Genomic DNA, 23,344 nt, shown 5'->3' with positions numbered 1-23,344 from the left:
TGAAGCATTTCACACAGCAATAGAATACTCTGTATTTGTGCATCGGAACCATGATCCTTATGGCTATGATTTCGAAAATATTCTCGATTATAAAAATGCAAATTTTGACAACATTAAACAAAAATTGAACAGAGCTAATTGGCAACAAATTTTACAAAATCAAACTGACATTGAATGTGCTGTTACAGACTTTTATGCAATTTTATTAGACATTGTTCGGAATGAAGTACCATTCGTGAGGAAACGTCGCAATTATAACTCAAAAACCCAATATGGTTCAACAAACAAATCAAAAATTTGAAAAACCGAAAGCAAAAGGCTCATAAACTTTATAAACAATACACAAGTCAAGAAAATTTAGAAAACTATTTGAATATTTGCGATCAACTTAGTTTAGCCATGTCTTCGGCTCTTAAGGAGTATAATGCTAAAACCGAAAATGAAATCAAATCATGTCCAAAAAACTTTTTCAAGTATGCCAAAACCAAGCTAAAATCCAGCAATTTTCCATCGAAAATGACTTTAGATGAAAAATTAGGAGATAATGCTGATGAAATTTGTACTCTTTTTGCAACCTTTTTTCAAGAGACATATACCGAATTTTCCGAAAGTGATCGTGATTATGAATATTTGCACATTTTCCTGACTATTTAAGCAGTGTTGGTGTAAACCAAATTAATGCAACGGAGATTTTGGCAGCTCTACAGAATTTAGATGTCTCAAAAGGATCCGGACCAGATGGAATTCCACCTATGTTTTTGAAAAAGTTGGCAAGCGAATTTACGACACCTTTATTTTGGTTATTCAAGTTATCTTTAGAAACCAGTAGCTTTCCAAAAGAATGGAAGAAGTCTTTTCTAATACCAATTTTTAAATCAGGGAAAAAATCTGATATTAGAAATTATCGTGGAGTGGCCATTATTTCATGTATTCCTAAACTTTTTGAATCAATCATCAATAGAAGGATGTTCAACCAAATAAAACATATAATTACAGATGCACAACACGGGTTCTTTAAAGGACGTTCGACTACAACCAATCTTTTAGAATTTGTAAATTACTCATTGAATGCTATGGACAAAGGTAGTCATGTTGAGGCGCTTTACACAGACTTTAGCAAAGCATTTGATAGACTCGATATTCCTATGATGATCTTCAAGCTTGAGAAATTGGGAATTGAGATGAGACTCCTTAAATGGATTAAATCGTATTTAACTGACCGCCAACAAATAGTACGATTTGAAGGGAAACAGTCGCTTCCAGTCAATGTAACATCTGGAGTTCCCCAAGGCTCGCATATAGGACCTCTTCTATTCATATTGTTTGTAAACGATATATCACTCATTCTTAAGCATCTTAAAATCCTTATTTATGCGGACGATATGAAACTATTTATGGAAATCAAAAATACTGTTGACAATGACATCTACTTGAACGAAATACGCATATTTGATAACTGGTGTAACAAAAGCTTACTACAACTTAATGTCAAGAAATGTAATTTGATCACTTTCAGTAGAAAACGGAGCACACCATCGATAACTGTAACTCTAGGAAATCAACCAGTACGAAATGGTGAAAGGGTTAGAGATTTGGGTGTAATCTTAGATGCTAAGCTAACCTTTACTGACCACTACAACACTATTATCCATAGAGCAACAAATATGCTCAGTTTTATTAAAAGATTTAGTTATAACTTTCAAGATCCTTATACAATTAAAACTTTGTACGTTGCGTATGTCAGATCAATTATAGAATATTGTAGCATTGTATGGTCTCCGTATATGAAATCACATGATGATCGAATAGAATCAATTCAAAAGCAATTCCTTTTATATGCCTTACGCAAATTAGGGTGGACAACATTCCCACTTCCGTCGTACGAGGCGCGATGTATGCTTATAGATATCCAATCATTAAAAAAGCGTCGTGAATTTGCCATGATCTCATTTGTGAATGATATTGTTTCGCACCGCATTGATTCCACCAAACTATTGTCTTGTTTAAATTTTTACACTCCTACTCGGCAATTGAGAAATCGAAACTTGTTTGCCACCTGTCATCATCGAACAAATTATGCAAAATTTAGTCCAATGAATCAAATGATGTCTGTTTACAATCAGTATTATGAAGCAATTGATTTAGCCATGCCTCGTATGAGCCTAAGAAAATATTTTAGGAACATTAGTTACAATAGAACATAGTTATAAGTTTTTTAATGTAGTCTACATTATGTTTGACGAAATAAATAAATAAATAAATAAATCCCACCCGTATGTCTTCCTCTCATCGTTGTCTCCCAAAAAAAAGTTTGTCTCGTTACAGATTTGAAACATTGCCAAAGATTTCAACTGTGTAAACATCAGCATTGTAATTAATTAAGCACCCTAAATTCCCTTCCTTTCCTATTGTATAATTGTATTCCCTAACCTCGACCAAACCACGAGTCTTTCGGATCCCCAAAACTAATATTAGTGTATAAGAATCATGAAAAACTGTACTTAAAACATGATTTCGGCTCCGTAACGCTTAACGGCAAATGAGCCTTCCAAATAAATGATAGTTTAAAAAAAAAGAAGTTCCTAAAGGAATTTCCGAAAAAATACCTGAAGGAATTCCCAGAAAAATACCAGCAGGAATTAATGCAGAAATTCCCAGATGAAATCCTGAAAGTAATCCCAGATAAATTGCTGAAGAATATCCCTGCGGATTGTTCCGAAGAAATTTCTGGAAGAACTCTTGGCAGATATCCGAGTGAAGTCCGGTAGGAATTCTAGTACACTTCCGCGGAAAATCTCCCGGAGAAATTCCTGAAGAAATTCCTGGAGAAGTACCTGAAGAAACTCCCGAAAAAATACCCATAAGAATTTCTGGGGAAATACTTGGACGAATTCCAGGAGAAATTCATGAAGATATTTCTAGAGGATTTCTTGAAGGATATTCTGAAGTACACAGGATTTTGTTTTTACACGATTTTTTTTTTCGCTCGTATTTTTGATCGTTTGACTTCAATTTGCCACCAAACTCTTCGCAACATGTTTCAAAAAATCATAGGCGTAACTAGAGTCTCGGTCTAGGGGGGGCCATGGCACCAGCTGGTGGGATGTAATTTTCAATGGCGATTTAAAGCACTGTGCGCATGGATTGCAATAGAAATTGTTTGACTAAGTTTATCACTCATTCGTCCTAGAACTAACATAACAAAAATCGCGAATAATACAATTGATTTCCAATGATGCTGTGATTGCTTCAAAGCGCTGTGTCTGTGTAAACTTGTCTTCTCCATGTTACTAAATGTGGATAAGTGTGTAATCTAAGATTCAGGAATCTTCTCCGAATTATCTATAAATGAAATTCGATATCAGTATATTTCTGAAAGTTTTCAAGCTTTTCCATGATTACTTAATGCATAAAGATATCGAATTTTTTGAAACTTTAAATTTTTGAAACTCTTTAGATGTGGAATAAATTCCACGAGATTTTGTCATAATCAATATAAGTATTCATGTAATTCCAAAATGTATGCTATGTGCTGAAATAGTTAAGTACCGATGAACACAAATTTGGAATCCTAAAGTGTTTTTTATGAGTCATAAATTCCATGAGTCATAAAATTATGAGTCATAAAATTATGAGTCATAAATCAAATTCCAGAATAACATAGGGTTTTTGTAGTTACTGACGTTAGGAAGAGGCTTTATTATGGTTTTCTGAATGGGTGAGAGATTTCTCTGCAAAAATCAAAGAGACTTGAGAAGCAACCAAATCGATCTGAATTGTGCTGCAAAAGAAAAGTTTTCTGATACGAACTGGTTTCTAAATCATTTTTTTTTATCCTAAAAAACAAATTCTAACTAAAGCAGGCACAAAAGAGTTTTCCGATGATCCTTATGAAATCGTCAAAAAATTAAACGGAACAAGGTCTTTTGAGGATTATAAAAATATTTCTTTAATGCAATCTCTGTTATGAGTGCGAAGGTTGCCTAAGTTTTGTCCTAATACTTTCAATGGAATGCGTTGTTGATTTTTCTGTCATTGTAACAAAGATTCTTAAGTTTTATAATTTTATATCTTTCTGTGCCAGAATTATATAGCGAGAGCAAAAAGCTTCATAGGAATTTGATCAACTGTTTTGCGGCATACCTTGCGATTAACTCGAAGATTTTCGAAAGAATGGTCGTTCGAAATTTCATTGACCGGATTTGTGTACATGTGCTCATTTTGATGTAGTTGCTTCAGTCTTTTTTGAAGCGGATGGTAGTTTAATAGAACAGAAATATTTATATCTTAATACAATTATGTTTCTATGTTTCTGCGACCAGGATACTAGTCAAACAAATGCAGAACAAATTTATTATTTTAAGCTAGCAACTGAATTAGAAGCGGCATTGATTTTAGCTTAAAAATCGAGAAAATGTTTCCGGGGGTCCAACTTAAATATTTCGATGCTTTGCTGAACAAATGGTCATAGATGTGATAACGCAACAATAAATCAAAAAAAAATTTCAATATTTTCTGGGGGGGGGGGGGCACAAGTAGGTCTGGAGGGGACCAGGACCAAATCGTGTAAAAACAGAATCCAGTGTAATTGAGAAAAGAATTCCTGATTGGAATGCTAGATGATTCCGCTATTGAATGTTTGGAGGTATTCTCGGAAAATTTCCTGGAAGTAATCCCGGAGGAATTAAAGGAAGAGTTCTGAGAGGAATGCCCGGAGAAGTTGCTAAAAGAATTTCAGGAATTTCTTATAGATTTACAAGTGAAATTATGGAGCTAAATCACAGGATTTCCGTCATCAATTTTTGAAGAACTTCTGGTAGAATTTTGGGAAGAAATTCCGTATCTATTCTTGACGGAGCTCTCGAATGCATGCCTGAAGGAAATGCCGGATTCTTCCTGAAGAGAGAATAGCCGAAGAAATATCTAGAAGTAAATCTTGGAGAAAAGAAAAGAAGTCTTCAAGGAACTGCCTCGTGAATTTCCTAAAATTTAGTGGGATGTTCTAGATAAGGAGGAATTACAATTACATGAGTAGGATTTTCGAACGATTTTCAGATAAATTTGTGGATAATTTTCCGGAGGAATTCAGAAGTTCCCAGGGGAGCTTCTAGAAGGATTTCAAGGAGAATTTTTGAGCCCGAAATGTTTCGAGTTGTTTTGAACTTTCATATATTATAGATCCTGGATGCCCTAATAAGTTTTGAGAATCTTTTGAATTTCAACCACCTATTTCTGTATATGATTGGATCGTAAAGTGCTTATGTTTGAGGGAATTCATTTCAGTACCCGTTCAATCTTTCCACAATTTAGGGGGGGCAACGCCATCCCCCCTGCCCCCCTCTGGCTACGCCCTTGCAAATTACCATTTTTGCATTCGTATATCATTAGGTTAACACGATGATAATTTTATGCCCAGGGAAGTCGAGACAATTTCCAATCCGAAAATTGCCTAGACCGGCACCGGGAATCGAACCCAGCCACCCTCAGCATGGTCTTACTTTGTAGCCGAGCGTCTTACCGCACGGCTAAAGAGGGCCCCACTTCTTCGCATATATCTATTAGAATAACTAAGAAATTTTGTTTTCAAAATAAAACACAACATTCTTTCATGACGAAATTAATCAAAAAACCCACGATTCTTTCATTTCGTCGTCTGAAACAGAAAAAGGCGCTTTTCTTTCTGTTTTATGACGATGACGACCTTTTCCAGTACTGGTCGTGGCTATAGCACCAGTTGTCGCACTAGTGCTTTACATGCCAAATAGCCAATCAAATCACCGCAAACCTAGTTCATATCAATATGATACGATAACACCTTTGATCTCCTCCAAAACAAGGGGCACACTAGGAGTTAACTTTCTGAAATCAGTATGTCGAAAGGCATCTAAGGTTCAATTTCTCAAAATTAAGCACTTTTATCAAAAAAATATTTGGCTATTCATGGTAGAGGACACCTCCCTACATAATCGGTACCAAATAGTTTTTCATGAAAAGTTTCTTATTTTGAGAAAACCCGCGTTAGATGCCTTTCGCCATACAAATTTCTGGCGGTTAACTCTTGCTGGCTATTTTGCGCATATACTATGGCGCCTGGATGTGACAGCGGCGGGTAGAAAATCAGCCACTGCCAATAATTCATATGGCCAATTCCATTAGAAAACAATGGGATTTGCCAAATAAGAAATCAAAATTAAGAATGGTGCCACAACTGGTGCATGCGTTCCTATTATGGATTAATCAATTTTAAGGATTATAACAAATTTTATTGTGGTTTTCTCAGCTGTTCTAAGGAGCAGGAAGTAAAACTATTCGCTTGATATTAAAAATCCACCCACATGCCTTTCATTTATTTAAAAAAAAAATCTTGGGGTTGTATACAAAACCGCTCGACGCAAACTACTTAAAACCAAATACAGTAAACTGAACAAATCATTCCGCTCTATATAGAAGAGATGGAACCATACCACCGACACTACTACTTAGTTATAGCAGCCCCTTTCTTTCTGCGAGGGAATAGGGACTACACAGTCTAGCAGCTGGACCACCCCATACACCCCACTTCAATAATTGATAATACCCTAAAAGTAGGCAATTACCAAGGATTGGAACACGCTGCATAGGGGATGCATGATTCATGAAAGAACTAAAATTTTCAATAGTTTATGGCCCGTTTACATATTCGCTAGTTCTAGCGGACAATGCACTAACGCTTATTAGCGAAGACAGTCCCTGTTTTCATTGTGCTCATATCGCGCTAGTATTGTCGGATAGTGCATTGTCTGGTAGAACTAGCGAATATGTAAACGGGCCATTAGCGTTGATAATCAAAAGTTTCAATACTACTGGCAAATTAGTGGAGTGTTTGCGAATCGATTGATATATAAATCTATAAAATCCATTGAAAGATGAATGTCACAAATCTTACATAATTTCGTGACGGTCCTCAATTTGGAAATTTTCAATTTACACCCTGTATTCGAGTCTTCCCCTTAGACGTTGTTTACGTCAAAAAATAATTGTTCTTATGTATGGCGACGATTGGTACACCCACCCTATAATTCTCCCAAAGCGACTCTATTCAAACTGCAAATCTCAATGAATAAAGCAAGATCAATGGAAATGAATTGTGAGGATCGCTAATCAAAGTGCGTATTCAACTATTTATAGTTGTAGACTAGTTAATCGATCAGCTACAATTTAAATATTTTGTCAAAAAATAGCTATATTGATTTTAATCGTTTGATTCCAAATCCGTTCACAGTGGACGGATATCAATTCAGCTGGAGATCATTTTGTATTTTAGATGTACGGATTCCGATGCCCAACAATACTTGATGTTTTACAGGGGTAATGATAAAATACGCTTTGTCTAGTAGCAAAAGGTTTTTGATTAAACATACCTAACATTCGCTTACAACTCGACAGTCCTGAATTAAAGTTAATTGATTATATTTTGATATGCGTATGATGTTCTCTACCTCTATTCGCTATTGTTAAGTTCTATTTATATAAAATATAAGTAAAAAACCGTAACAACTTTTTTACATATTTTTATATTATGTAGAACATTTTGGAACATGCAAAAAATGTAGCTTGAGCTTGATTGACTGCCCGTAGTTGCTACTCCATTATGACCAGATCAGCTGTTCTTGCACAGAGAACCAACAGATGTTTGCTTGGAACAAGCACTCATCTTCAATGTACAAGTACTGATGTTCTCATTTGTTAGTTCATACTAGCACCTCCCACGTCAGAATGCAAGTCAATGTAGGGGAGGGGAGGAAATGATGACTCACCCACTGCAACCCGAATATACCTCTGCACTTTCCACGAGTTCATGCGGAATTTGTTGGAATGTTTGGGTTAGATTCGAGAGGAAGAGGTTCGTCTTGTTTAACGAGCTGCTAACGTGACAGATAGGAGAAAGCAACTGATAGAATTTCTTATTGGATGTAGGAAACGAGCTTTTTCGTTCATTTCCAATTCTAGCAGTTTCTAATAGAATAGTCAAGTTGAAGGTATAGAAATGGAAACGCTATGGAAGTTCATTTCCAGTTCTAGCGATTGCTAGAACATGAGAAATATAGAGAAAGATACAAAGTAGGAGAATGGAACGGACCTAAAATTTAACCCACGACCTCCTGCGTATGAAGCAGAAGCAGTAGCCATATGACTACCAAGCCCGCCATTTTAGAAGATGCAAAACATGTTGAATAAAACGCGCTGAAAACACGCAATGTCCCCCATCCAGTAATAGAAAGTGTTTGGGAAAACTCACGAAAAGATCTACTACCCCCTACAGACTAAATTCGGCCCTACTTATGCGCGTTGGCTCACAGCGCTACCTACCGAGTGAGCGCTGTCTTGCCACTTGACTATTAGCACAGGCTTTTTCGTCAATTATTTAACCAATGCAACGGAACGGCGACGGTAACGCAGGACTTAACAGTATGCCAACGTATTTTCTGTCGTTACCGTCGCCGTTCCGTTGCATTTCGTTCTGGGCATTACTCTCTCTGAAGAATCCGTGATTGCCGAAGACCAAAGCAAACTACATATCGTTAGCCGACCACTGCAACCGGGCTCCATTACACCCAGGTTTTTTTTACACGGTTTGGTTTTAGTCGTTTAAGACCTTCAGCGTCAATGAAACAATGAGCTAACCCCACGAAAAAAATTCACAAAAAATCAAAGACAATTCAGGTGATATTTAAAAAGCTGTGAAAGTTCGGGGTAACCGAGAAATTAATGAATTACAACCGTGTAAAAAAAACCTGGGTGTATGCTTTCTGACAATTTCTTCCCATCGATATCCTCGTGGGATTCGACGCCGAATTACCAGCGGTGATTTCTGACATCAATAACACTTAATTGTGCGTCTTGCTCCGCCAGTAATAAAAGTGAGAATACATTTGTTTAGGATCAACTCCCCTCGCTCACACGCCGTGAGACCAGAGAGACAAGTGGCCTTCTGCGTCTATCCCGGAAGCTGCTGTTGGTCAGACCGGCAGCTTGATGTACATACCGGTTTTCTTCTGGGACTGCGCAAGAACCCTCGGAGTCATTCATTCATTTATGCGCAAGAACCCTCGGGGTCACATCATTTCAATTTGTAACCATACGGGGGTACATGCATATACCGCAAATACAGCTGAAATACAAAATTATAAAAAAAAATGAATAGGTATTCTAATCATTTGCATAAAAAACTATCCAACTTCAATTTTCGTAGATTGTTTGTATTTGCTGCAAAACAACTCAACGAAGTGTTGCTATGCCAGCAGTGCTAAATCTTGTTCCAAAGGCCATCCATAGCTAACATACTACATACTGCAATGATATTATTTCTGGGCACCGAGGATCGTTCATAGCATGTGAAACTGGAACCACAAAAACATCACCAGTTTCATATTGATTGTGGTTCCTCCCTCTGCTTTGGTGGGACACCACAATAAGCATGGGGTTATTGTGGACCAGAATCACCACAGATTCACGTGGTGGAACGTCTGCATTCAAAAGTTCCTTCTTCTGCGTTGGTGGGACGCACACATGAAGAATGGAGTTATTATGAATAGGATGAATCACAATTCTGCGTGGAGGTACCCCGAAATTAGTTACGAAATGAGACGCTCGCAGAAAAATAATATTCCGGGAGTAATCGTTAGCTGCAAGGTGCCCTTTGATCATATTGATAGAGTAACCCCATTATACATAAAATGTCGGAAGTGTTATTTTTTCCTTTTTTGTTTTAGAGAGGAGGGAAGATGTGGCATGGATTATGTGTGGCGATCCTCAACGTGTTCATATAGCCACCTTTTTCACTATTATTACTAGGATGCAATAGAACAAATACCACCGAGAAAATACCCCTATGAATACATTCTTATTATACATTTGTTCTGTCACACAATGAACAGGCTCGAGTTGTTTTCATTCTTATTTTATATTTCATCGTAGTTGACTAGAACTTTTTTATTTATGCTCTAACATTTAAATCACAGTCTATAAGGATCTCACCCTTTGATTCAGTTCTTTATGAGCGTTCACTATTTACAAATATCACATTCGCCCGAGTCTCATTACATTCTAGTAGATGTGGTAGTACTGTTTTCGCTTGCTACCCATGTATTTGGCATTTATCCTGTAGAACTCCGGTCGCACCGTTCCGAACTCCATAGGCAGCGTATTGAAGGGAAATTTCGTCGTAAATAGCTGCAAGTAATTTAATAAAATATTATTGGGTTTCCAAACTATTCGCTGGAGAACTCTTACGGGTTGTTTGACGATCTTTTCCGTTGTTGCCGGAGTCGTGGGCTTGCTCTCCTCGTTGGACGTCACGACCTCCTCCGGTTCTTCCACTTGTTCCATGCAATACTGCATAAGAGCAGCGTCTGTACAGCTCTGTTTGCAGCACTCGTCGACTATTCCTCGCTTCCTGCGGCGGTAGGGCTGCATTCCGCCGTCAACAGAGCCTAGCTGGGAATATCCACCACGAACTTTGCAAAGATCGGAGATTCGATCCGCTAAGTACTTCCCGCATGATCTGCGCACTGCTCTTGCACTGACGTTCGTAATAAGGAGCATTGTTAGAAAAAGAAGAACTATAAATGTCTGTAAGTAGATAAAAGAAAAATGTGATGATTTAGATATACTCAATAAATTTTCTCCGTCAATAAATATTAGTCTGCTAGCGATAATAATGATGATTTGCTTTGCTATGATCATCAAGAATAAGACAATCGGTATCATACAGTCATATGCACAAGAATGTTTCTCTTCTACGATGCACGAATGATGTCTATAAAAAAGATAATGATGATGGTAAACAAGAAGTTCATCTTTTTGACGATCCGGTTCCATTCAAATATTCAACGAAAACTTTCAAATGATTATTCATTTAGGCATTTTTATGGAACACGTGGTCCGGTCTTGACTTATGCTGCAACCCCGAAGCGCAAATAGTGAGTAAGTAATGAGCAATGCAGTGAAACAAGCGCGCCTTCGAAACAATTTTCATGCAGATTGCATGGCGAAAACATAATGATGTTAAATGATTTTTAGCTATGAGCACGCAATTGCACTCATATCGAATTGGGCTTAATTGAAATCTCATTTCCACTTTTTTTTAGGGATATGATGAGTGTTTTGCAAAAATAGTGCAAATAGACCGTGGAGAGATTCGCACAAACTCGTAGGTAGTACAAGGTGTAACTATTGGAGCAACACTTAAATTTAAATTAAATAGGGGAACTGATCCTGGAATTCATCTCATGGCTCCGATATTCATCCCATTAAAAACAAAGCAATGGAAAGCAATTTGATTTGTTTCTTATTTTTGTGATTTTTTTTTTCAGCAGTGAATGCGTGCTTGGCAAAAAGAAGTTACGAAATTGGTGCTACATATCTTTATTTCGCGATGAGATAAATATAAGTGAGATGGAGATCGGAACAATTCCCCTAGTTAATGATGTGAGACTAACTCCTCCCTGGGAGCAAAGCATTTTCAAACTCGTCGACATCTGTTCCGACTATGTCCTTGCGATCGCTAAGGAATGCGAGAGATGTTTTGAACAGTGTGTGAATTGAATAGAAACTGAAGATTAGCAGAGGGCCATTGTTGAAATCGCTGTTACTCTGCCTAACGTCCACCCAGGAACGGCTTGGATAGTGGCACACCGTACCAAGACGTGGTGATCACTGTACCAAGACAGATTTGCCTGTATGGCCGAACGTTTTTTTTGACGTAAACTACGTCTAAGGGGAAGCCTCGGATACAGGGTGCAAAATGAAAATTTCCAAATTTAGGACCGTCACGAAATCATGTAAGATTTCAAACGGTAATAGCGTCTTTATCTTTCGATGGATTTTCGACATTTGCTTATCAATCGATTCGGAAACTCTCCAGCAATTTGCCAATTTTATTGATACTATTGATTATCAACGTTAAACTATTGAAAATGTTATTTCTTTCCAAACCGGGGGAAAAATTCAATCCCGTTCATAAATCCCCAACACGGACATCAGATTGCAGTAACGTACGGGCCTTTAGATCCACTGCTTCGTTTTCCCTATGTATAAAAAGCCCCGCGTTTCGCGTGCGCGCGTCATTTTCATTCTGCATGTCACGGAGAACGGATGATTTCGTTCGCATGGGAGGACTCGTTGATTGAGATTTATGAGTTATGATGCGGATGAAATTTTTCGTCAGGTGGTGGTGGCGGTCGTGGCAACAGCAGTACATCTTTACATCCGTGTTCCTAACAGCATCTTTGAATCTGGCAGTCAACTCCGTGCTGTTGATGAGGCACATAAGTGGAAATGAATCGGTTCTTTTCAGGACCACCATTATGTTTGGGAGGAAGGTTAAGATGAAATAATTTTTTGACGTAAACTACGTCTAAGGGGAATACTCAGATACAGGGTGTAAAACGGAAATTTCCAAATTCGAGACCGTCGCGAAATTAGGATAGATTTCAAACTTTAATAGCGTATTTATCTTTCGATGGATTTTGAATCACTTACTCTGCAGAAGTCGAATGATGGGTTGAATCTTATGAGTTGTTGCGTTACTGCTGCCGATTTATTGTAACAATCTCATGAATTTACTCTCAGTCAAACCAAATTCCTCCAATGAACAATTTAATGCCCTGAAAAGGACAGATTTCAGATCATGCGGATTTCTAATCACCAACACAACAGCAACCATTCGATAGTCAGAATATCACAAGAGTATTTCACTCAAATGCAGATGCTGGCTCTATGGTTTTACCGCTACACTGCAACAGATTGCACTACCTACGCCATCGGTGGGAACGAAGAGCGTGCGTCAGAAGGAGAAGCTGCAAAAATGTATTCGCATGGATGGAAATTAAACCTGAAACAAGTAGCAGTCTATCTACCAAAATAATAATCTTGAGGGGAAATTTCACTGGTATTGATGCTATCCATGCGAATAAATTTTTGTAGCGTTCCTAACGCACGGTCGTGATTCCGCCACCGACGGAAACTATCAGCCATCACCAAGCGATTAATATGAACTTTGATCGAAATTCGTCTCGCCTCAAATTATGCCTTAAGAGCTGCTTTCACTGATGACACTTCAGACGCAACCGTTGCAGAAATAAACACCACCATAGCCGCCATCGTAGACACGCAAGAAAATTCCATCTGAGTGCTGTTGATGCTGACGACGACGACCGCGCAACCCACACCATCGCCGGGAATAAAATTTCCGGTAGGAGCTCCGCTGATGCCGAAGGTCTGGTCTCCGCGACATCTCGAACGAAAAGGCACGCGCGCGCGGAAGAGCTCCTTTCTTGTAATCAATAAAGTTGAACCTGTAGCCACGCCCCTATGGTGAGTGTTTGACGGTTACACAATATTTGCGGACAACAAAGAGGAGGGACTAATGAGCCATCTTTATTGGTTATAAGAAAACTGCTTTCCCCCGCGCGCGCGTGGCAGCATTCACGCTCCCCCAGTTCGAGACAGCAAAATGATGATTTGGCAAATGAGTGGAATGATGCGTTTTAGCATTAAAAATTCAAGCGTAATGCATTCATTTAAAATCGCAGACGATTTCGTTCGCACAGGAGGGCTCGTTGATTGAGAATAATGAGTGATGATGCGGATGAAATTTTTCGTTCGTGGTGGCGGTCGTGGCAACAGCAGTACATCTTTACATCCGTGTTCCCAACAGCATCTTTGAATCTGGCAGTCAACTCCGTACTGTTGATAAGCCACAAGTGGAAATGAATCGGTTCTTTTCAGGACCACCATTATGTTTGAGAGGAAGGTTAAGATGAAATAATTTTGACGTAAACTACGTCTAAGGGGAAGCCTCGGATACAGGGTGCAAAATGAAAATTTCCAAATTGGGGACCGTCACGAAATCATGTAAGATTTCAAACGCTAATAGCGTCTTTATCTTTCGATGGATTTTTAATCACTTACTCTGCAGAAGTCGAATGATGGATTGAATCTTATGAATTTTTGCGTTACTGCTGGCGACTTTTTGCAACAATCTCATGAATTTACTCTCAGTCAAACCAAATTCCTCCAATGAAAAATTTAATGCCCTGAAAAGGACAGATTTCAGATCATGCGGATTTCTAATCACCAACACAACAGCAACCATTCGATAGTCAGAATATCACAAGAGTATTTCACTCAAATGCAGATGCTGGCTCTATGGTTTTACCGCTACACTGCAACAGATTGCCATCGTTGGATTCTCTGTCGCAACGATCCTGTTACGAGCGCTACCTACGCCATCGGTGGGAACGAAGAGCGTGCGTCAGAAGGAGAAGCTGCAAAAATGTATTCGCATGGATGGAAATTAAACCTAAAACAAGTAGCAGTCTATGTACTAAAATAATAATCTTGAGGGGAAATTTCACTGGTATTCATGCTATTCATGCGAATAAATTTGTGTAGTGTTCCTAACACACGGTCGTGATTTCGCCACCGACGGAAACTAACAGCCATCACCAAGCGATTAATATGAACTTTGATCGAAATTCGTCTCGCCTCAAATTATGCCTTAAGAGCTGCTTTCACTGATGACACTTCAGACGCAACCGTTGCAGAAATAAACACCACCATAGCCGCCATCGTAGACACGCAAGAAAATTCCATCTGAGTGCTGTTGATGCTGACGACGACGACCGCGCAACCCACACCATCGCCGGGAATAAAATTTCTGGTAGGAGCTCCGCCGATGCCGAAGGTCTGGTCTCCGCGACATCTTGATCGAAAAGGCTCGCGCGCGCGGAAGAGCTGCTTTCTTGTAATCAATAAAGTTGAACCTGTAGCCACGCCCCTTTGGTGAGTGTTTGACGGTTACACAATATTTGCAGTCATACCGGACAACAAAGAGGAGGGACTAATGAGCCATCTTTATTGGTTATAAGAAAACTGCTCTCCCCCGCGCGCGCGTTGCAGCATTCACGCTCCCCCAGTTCGAGACAGCAAAATGATGATTTGGTAAATGAGTGGAATGATGCGTTTTAGCATTAAAAATTCAAGCGTAATGCATTCATTTAAAATCGCAGACGATTTCGTTCGCACAGGAGGGCTCGTTGATTGAGATTTATGAGTGATGATGCGGATGAAATTTTGACGTAAACTACGTCTAAGGGGAATACTCAGATACAGGGTGCAAAACCGAAATTTCCAAATTCGAGACCGTCACGAAATTAGGATAGATTTCAAACGCTAATAGCGTCTTTATCTTTCGATGGATTTTCGACATTTGCTTATCAATCGATTCAGAAACTCTCCAGCAATTTGCCAATTCTATTGATACTATTGATTATCAACGTTAAACTATTGAAAATGTTATTTCTTTCCAAACCGGGTGAAAAATTCAATTCCGTTCATAAATCCCCAACACGGACATCAGATTGCAGTAAGGTACGGGCCTTTTGATACACTACTTCGTTTTCCCTATGTATAAAAAGCCCCGTGTTTCGCGTGCTCGCGTCATTTTCATTCTGGATGTCACGGCCTCACGGCGAGCAGACCAGGGCGTCCAGAAGCGGTCCCAGTGACAACGGCAAGATTCTGAATTTGGTTATGTGCTGTCAGTGATTTCCAATGCGTACCATTGAGAAAAATAACAATATAAAATTGGTCAATTGGAGACAAACTTCGGTTAGTTACGCAGAACTTCGGTTAGTTAGGAAATTTAAATGCAAGGATGATATCAGTAGCAGTCAGCTAAAATTTTCATTTTTGCTGTTAGGGATTGAAATTGCACATTATCGAAGGTTAATCGGTTCTTTTTAGAACCAAAATTTTATACAAAAGAATATTAACCGAAACTAATTTTATGCAAATTATTATTTGCAATAGAAATACCCAAATTAAATTAAGCTCATTCAGAATATTTTTCGAAAAATAAGAAAAAACAACAATGAAATTGATTTTTTTCAAGTGAAACCCCTAACAAATTAAACAAACAAAACTAAACTTCTCATATTATATAAAACTCGAGAATTAAAAATTTTTGACTTAATTACATGAATATATCAGCTACTTTCAAAATGTAATTGTCGTATCCAACAAATTTTATGTTTTTAATATTGCTCGACACCAGTGTTGTCTCAAAAGTAATCAAAAGAACAATTTTGTAATATTCATGAATTATGGGTCTTGCTAGGTTCTTCATTTCACCAAACGGCTTTACGTAGTTTACGTCGGGCGGTCGTGTCTTGTACACAACCCTTATGATTTTTTTAATATTAATTATAAGTTAATCACCAAAAAGGGAGATATGGTTATTTCATGGAATTAGAGAACCCTACGATCTGTCACGAAAGGTTTGAGATTGCCAGTATGAAAAGTATAAGCAGGAAATCTCGCTTAACTTTTCAAAAGGACCTAAGTAACATTTTTTCATTAATTAATTTGAGTACTGCAATCGAAAGCTTTCATGTTTTTCTGTTGATTGCGCTATTCAAATTAATTCATGAAATAAATGTTACTTAGGTCCTTTTGAAAAGTTAAGCGAGAAATCTTTGATAGAACGAAAAAACCTATCATCATTCTTGGAGTAATGGGAATAATCTGAGAGCAATAATGTGATGCGAAAATGAATAATTTCGATTACTTTTTATCTTCTTCTTCTTCTTCTTCTTCTTCTTCTTCTTCTTCTTCTTCTTCTTCTTATTGGCATTACATCCCCACCCTGGGACAGAGCCGCCTCGCAGCTTAGTGTTCATTAAGCACTTTCACAGTTATTAACTGCGAGGTTTCTTAGCCAGGTTACCATTTTTGCATTCGTATATCATGAGGCTAGCACGATGATACTTTTATGCCCAGGGAAGTCGAGACCAGAGCTTAAAATAATCGAAGATTTTTGGTGAAGCCCATCGGCCTTCTTTGTCATTCTCATTTCGTACATATTCATATTCGGCTGAACATTGACAATTTCCGATCAATTATCAGTCAGTGAATATTTATTTAGATTTTGTAAACTAATGAAATACTGTAAAACTAAACACATGAATGATGATTTCAACAATTACTATCATAGATCTGACCCCGACGTTAAACTGAGGGGAAATTTTAGTGCCAAAAGTCAACATAATCCAGGCCAATTATGTTTTCTTTAAACGCAGTGACCATTCTCAGTACCAATCAAATGAATGAATATGCAAAGAAGAAAACTGAGTAAGTCATTCTATGTTTTGAATAGACATGCGACGCTTGTCAATATTCGGTCCGAAGTTGCTTCGTGAAGATGATTATTTCATGCTCTGGTCGAGACAATTTCCAATCCGAAAATTGCCTAGACCGGCACCGGGAATCGAACCCAGCCACCCTCAGCATGGTCTTGCTTTGTAGCCGCGCGTCTTACCGCACGGCTAAGAAGGCCCCCCGATTACTTTTTATATAATTCTTATTGCTTAGATTTTTTTAACAGTTTAAAAACCAGTGAATCTGGTCAATTATTTTGTTTTAATAATAGGTATATGATAGGACATGATCACTGGGGTCATGTATACGTGTGTTCCTGAAGAGTATGTTTGAATGCAATTTTTTCCGTTCAACGATGACTGGTAGTATGGTAATGGTATTATGAAGCAAATGTGATTTAGTAAAACTGGGGAAGGGCAAAAGTCATTGGGTTGAAAGCCATTAAGCCGAATGCAACCTAAGGAGGAAGGAAAATTGGCAATCAACCACACAAACACATGTTTTGAGTGGATGTTGGTGCTGTTGCTCAGTGCTGCACCACCACACTTATACTCTTGTGAAGGACAGACATCGATGTTGGTTTGATCGGAAAGCTTTTTCCTTAGTCCAATTGTTATTGCACCTTAACCGAAAAACACGTTAGGCCGAAAGTTACCTAGCCGGATTCCATTTGGCCAAATTGAACGTTTGGCCGAAACGGTTCAGCAGAAAATTTCATGTGAGCGAGAGGAACATACGGCTGAACTGGTCATTCGACCAAATAAATCATTTGGCCGAAATGGTCGGTTGCCAGAAATCGAACGGGATACGGCAAAAATGTCGCATGGCCGAACTGACTATTCGTTCGAAAACGCCGTTTGACCGAAAAGGTAATTTGATCAAAAAGGCATTTGGCCGGAAATGTCGCCGACCGGATCATACGGCTGAAAATGTCTTTTTCCCGAAAACGTCGTTTGCCGAAATGGTTGCTATCGAACCAGCGTGTAACCTAAAATAGGACCAAATGCGCACTAGTTAATTAATTGAACGACCGCTCAAAGCAGAACAAATTATTTTGGACGATCGCGCGATCAAAGTTCTAAGATCCTGTGTGGACCATATTGTCACGCTCCGTATCGTTCTGGAGCAGGTCAACGAATTCCAGGAGTCCCTTCACTTGGTATTCATTGACTACGAAAAAGCTTTCGACCGTCTCAATCACGAGAATATGTGGGGCGCCCTGAAACGCAAGGGGGTTCCTGAGAAAATCATCGGCCTTAGTAGAGTGCTGCACAATAGGGTCTTGTCCGACGAGATTCTGATAGGTGCGATTGATCGTGAACCAAACCGCGGGCTGTTATGGCAGCCTATAACCATGGAGCACCTAAACGACTTCGAATTGGCTGATGACGTTGCACTCTTTGCTCAACGGCGCTCTGATATGCGAAGTAAGCTAAACGACCTTGCCGAGCGCTCCTCTTCGGCAGGTTTAGTCATCAACGTCAACAAAACCAAATCGTTGAATGTAAGCATGGTGACCCTTCCAGTTTCTCAGTAGCCGGGCAACCAGTGAAGAATGTTGAAAGCTTCCAATATCTTGGTAGCCAAATGACGTCAGACGGCGGTACCAAGATCGACATAGGTGCACGGATCAAGAAAGCAAGAACTGCCTTTGCGAGTTTAAAAAGTAATAACGAACAGTTTAAGTTGAAGAAATAATAAAAGAACAGATAAGTGAACGCACCAAAATACGAATTTTCAGCTCTAACGTGAAATCTGTGCTGTTATACGCTAGCGAAACATGGTGTGTATCAGTGGAGAACACTCAACGGCTGCAGGTGTTCATCAACAGATGCCTGCGGTATATAACTCGGGCCCCTGATGGCCTCACAACTGGATCTCAAACAACGAGCTCCATCGTCGTTGTCACCAGAGGCCGATAGCAACAGAAATTCGGGATCGGAAGTGGGGCTGAATCGGCTCTACGTAGGGGCCAAAATGAAATCTGTAAACAAGCATTAGACTGGAACCCAGCGGGACATCGCAGCAGAGGCAGACCCAGAGGCGGCGAAGCGTCAATAAAGAAATAAAAGAAGTCGACCAAAATCTAACCTAGCAACAGATTAAAGCAATAGCTGGACATCGCTCAGGATGGAGATCTTTCAAGTCGGCCCTTTGCACCACCGGAGGTATACAGAATCGATAAGTAATTAAAAGTAAGATCGAGCGATCGTTTTGTGCACATCGTGAAATACAAAACCGCTCTAAAAATTTATTAAGAACAAAATAAATTTGGATGCTCGCGCGAACATTCTGCGTATTTCTCGAAAACACGATCACGCACTGTTTTTTAGTCACCGATCGCACAAACCACAAAACCAGAACTTCGTCACTATTTTGCGTCCTAATTCGAACGCTTGCAATCATGCACTCTTCATATGGCCGCAGGCTATCGACATCCCCATCGAGCTCGTGTAGCTGGAAAAAAGCCACCATGTCCCGGGCACAGTGTGCATATCGACCACTGTCAGTTGCACGAGATGTCAATAATCGTCAACAACAACAATGATATTATACGATTGTTCACTCTTCACTTTGAAATAAAAATCCAATTTTTGATCTCAACATTGATCATATAGAATAAGTTTGGAGTTCATTAAATCCATAAGTCATATTTAAAGCATGTATCTAATTAAAGTTGCATATTGATCAAAGCTCACATTTCATGCTTTATACTGTTAAGTTTTTTCTGTTCTATCAAAGTTAATTGCCTATATACCGGGGATTGAACCACCCGACTTGGACATTAATTTACAATGTTCTGAAAACTCATATGTTTTTTTTTCTGTTTTGATGTGCGTTATTTGGTGTTGGTGTTGGCTACGCTAAACATGAGCTCGTAGCAAGGACCTGTATGTCCGAACAATGGGGTGTGAAAAGTGTGAAGTGAGTAATGATAATTGAGAAGTGAGAAATAAGAAAAAAAGTGATGAGTAAAAAGAAACAAGAAATGAGAAATAAGAAAAGAGTAGTGAGACGTCTTATCACTGTGAAAAATGAGAAATGGGTAATAAGTAGTGAGAAATGATGAGATCGAGGAATGAGAAGTGAGAAATGAGCAGTAGTGAAATTCGAGCAATGAGAAATGAGCAGCGAGAAGTGAGAAGTAAACAGTAAGAAAGTGGGAAATGAAAAGGAAGAAGCAAAAAGAAAAAAAGAAGAATGAAAAAGGGATAAAAGTGTAAGAAGAAAGAAGTAGGAAGAAAGAGACGAAAGAAGGATGAATGAACAAGTAAAAAAGGAGCAGAAAGAAAGAAAGAAAAAATAGGGGGAAAAAGAATGTAGAAGGTAGTAAGAAGAAATAAGAAAGAAAAAGGAAGATGTGAGAATAAAGAACTATGAAAGAAGAAGGGAGAAGGAAAAAGGAAGAAAGGAATAAAATGAAGAACTGAGTGCTCAGTACTCATTGTCACTTTTTATTTGGCCTAATGACCATTCGTTCTAATGATTCTTTGGCCTAATGACCTTAGGCCTGATGGACTCATACTACCAAGAACAAAGAAATAATTTAAATTCCAATTCACACTCAAGAGTTCAAGAGACTGACATGGACATGCTGAGTTGCTTTCGGTTTAGTAACAAGCGTAGTTTATCTGGTAGCTTATTGATTTCAACTCCAGATCAATTTGGATATCCTTGAACATCTGCTACAGACTTATTTGAATAGAGAATCATTCACAAGGGCTCTAGGAACTTTTATGGACATGCTAGGTTCCTAACTCCAGCACGGACTTAAAGGCCTTTAAATAGTTTTTTTTATTCCTTGCTTTATTTGGCCTCTGTCTTACTTAACCGCTACTGTGCCGAGATCTACTGTGGTATTTTGCAGCCAAAATCCACACAGAATCTATTTTTAAAAAATTTCATTATTCATTGTTGTTGTCGTTGCTGGTCCATCGCGTCGTGAGTCCATTGTGTCTATTTTGTCCATGTCGTGTATCCAATGATCGATGCATTGTTCGGTTGCCATTTATCCGGGTAACGTTGGAGGAATGCCTCCGAGAAGAACAAGTTGTCAGTCGTCATCAGGCAGCCGTGAGCGTAAGGCACGCAATAGGCTGCGCATCCGGTGACTGACGAGGGTTTTGGTGGAGGGGCTGGGAATCGAACCCATGACCATTCGTTTGTAAGGCGACCTTAAAATAGTTCTTAGTACAATACTTTCATACCAATCCCATACAATTGGGTCATATTGAATAACTCTGAAAATCAAAATATGATCAGTTTTTCAGATTACTGCCTAAAATTACACAGCCGAGCTACAAATGTTCTCAATTAACCCAATTAATCAATCAAATACATTATCGGAAAATTAGTTGTAAGTTATTATTTGCGAGGGAATTTTCAAAAATACTAAGTAAAGAATTATGCAATTCCAACTTTACCGTATAATAGCTGCAGAAGCGTATTCGTCTTGACTAGTCTGCTATCAAAGCATGTGTCCCATTTCTTGTACTAAAGTCATGTACTAAATCGAATAAAATGGCTTACATGAGTTTATTCTACAAGGCATTTTATAGCACGTTATGACTTAATCACTATGTTTTATAACTCTTTTAAATTTTATTTCATTTTTTTTTTAAATGAGCAATCGTTAAAAAATTTAATTGTGATCAACTACACTTTCGCTTATTCTCTGTCGGGTACAAATTGTTTCGAGAATTAGTTGAGAATTACTATGTGAAAATTGGTCAATGTTTGTCATGACACGTGTGCATAGGCACACACACATACACACGGACAGACAGGCATTTGCTCAGTACGTCGAGCTGAGTCGATTGGTATATAACACTTTGAGTCTCTGTGCATTCTACAAAAAGTTTGTTTTTGGATTTTTTTTTCTCCTTTATCATTGAATGTCACTCATTTTTGTGAATGGATTGATAGCCTTTCGATACAACTTTGTTCTACGAGAAAGGCAAAATAAGTGGAAGTGAGAATAAAAGTCACTTAGCTCTTACACAACTTATTACCGGAAAAGTTGCTGGCAATCAAAACAAATTGATCGTTCTACTTTCAGTTTTTTTATTCCGTCTTGTTCACATAACACTTTTTTTTGACAAACCGTTTAGCATGATTCAATAAAAGTAACAAATAAAGCTACATTTTTTAAATTCTGAACTTCGAACCGTGAAAAAATGTGATGCATGTCTATATGATATAAATAAAGCAAAAAAACACAATATAAAATATTTGATAACGTTTTTTGCAGCCTAAGGTGAATGAACATCCGCCAACAGGTGTCATCCAGAGGTGATTAATCTACTACACCTCCATGCATAGACGGATCAGCAAAATCACACGTGATTTACGTGACCTCTCAGGCTATCACGCTTTTTTGCTTACTCGCTTGAAAATACCGGAAACCACCAGAACATATCAATATTTGATTCTCGTACATTTTGTTTACTATTTACATTCTTGCAACCCTTCATCGAACACAACGTACCGGTTTCATGATCCTGTTTGCACACCTTCGCCGTGGTACGATCGATAATCCAAATGAAATTATGCGTGGGATACTCCGCGTATTAACCGAATTCAACGAACACCGGAACAAACCTGGCGACCAATCACTGCCAGATCACATTCCACTATCCAGTGACCTAATTTCTATGGCACCAATAATTCTAGAATCGCCTAGTAAACCGTTGTCCGAAAAACTGTTCATGTTGACCGTTAAGCACTTTTTTTATAGAAACGAAAACAGCGCAATCTGCTTCACAGATCAACGCGGAGGTGCTCGCCGATGCGGTGTGTAACAGAATATGAGCCAGACACTTTGGGAATATGCCATTTTTATACTTATTATCACTGGATGAAACGGACATTGAATGCTCCGGTCGGCTCATCCGGTGTCTTGTCTTGCTCTGAATGAAAATATGTAGAAATGTTGCCGCCCATCTGAGCCCGAAGCTTGCACAAGTGATTCCACGATGCGTTAGTCCATGATGTTGTGGCTGACTGGAAAAGGCTGTACTACTTTATACTCTCAGGCGTGCATATTTCTTGGAAAAGGGTTCCAGACTAAAAAAGAGCTGCATTATCTGTATCTTGTAGGCTCGACAAGATCTGCCAGATAAATGTTAAACTATTAGTAAAT

General features: G+C 38.7%; 1 protein-coding gene across 1 annotated transcript; it reads right to left on the bottom strand.

Moving 5' to 3' along the window:
- Positions 1 to 9,924: 9,924 nt before the first annotated feature.
- Positions 9,925 to 23,120, bottom strand: LOC134207677 (bombyxin B-2 homolog). The gene is made up of 3 exons (XM_062683473.1): positions 22,691 to 23,120; positions 10,273 to 10,611; positions 9,925 to 10,212 (listed from the first exon to the last, which is right to left on the bottom strand). Exons 1-3 carry the CDS (start codon positions 22,697 to 22,699, stop codon positions 10,087 to 10,089), a joined length of 474 nt encoding a protein of 157 aa, XP_062539457.1. The 5' UTR covers positions 22,700 to 23,120; the 3' UTR covers positions 9,925 to 10,086.
- Between the last annotated feature and the right edge of the window lie 224 nt (positions 23,121 to 23,344).

This window comes from Armigeres subalbatus, chromosome 1 (genome assembly GCF_024139115.2).
Source record: "Armigeres subalbatus isolate Guangzhou_Male chromosome 1, GZ_Asu_2, whole genome shotgun sequence".
NCBI classification, from domain to species: domain Eukaryota; kingdom Metazoa; phylum Arthropoda; class Insecta; order Diptera; family Culicidae; genus Armigeres; species Armigeres subalbatus.
The sequence above is the reverse complement of the archived record's forward strand: the minus strand, read 5'-3'. Positions and strand labels throughout refer to the sequence as shown.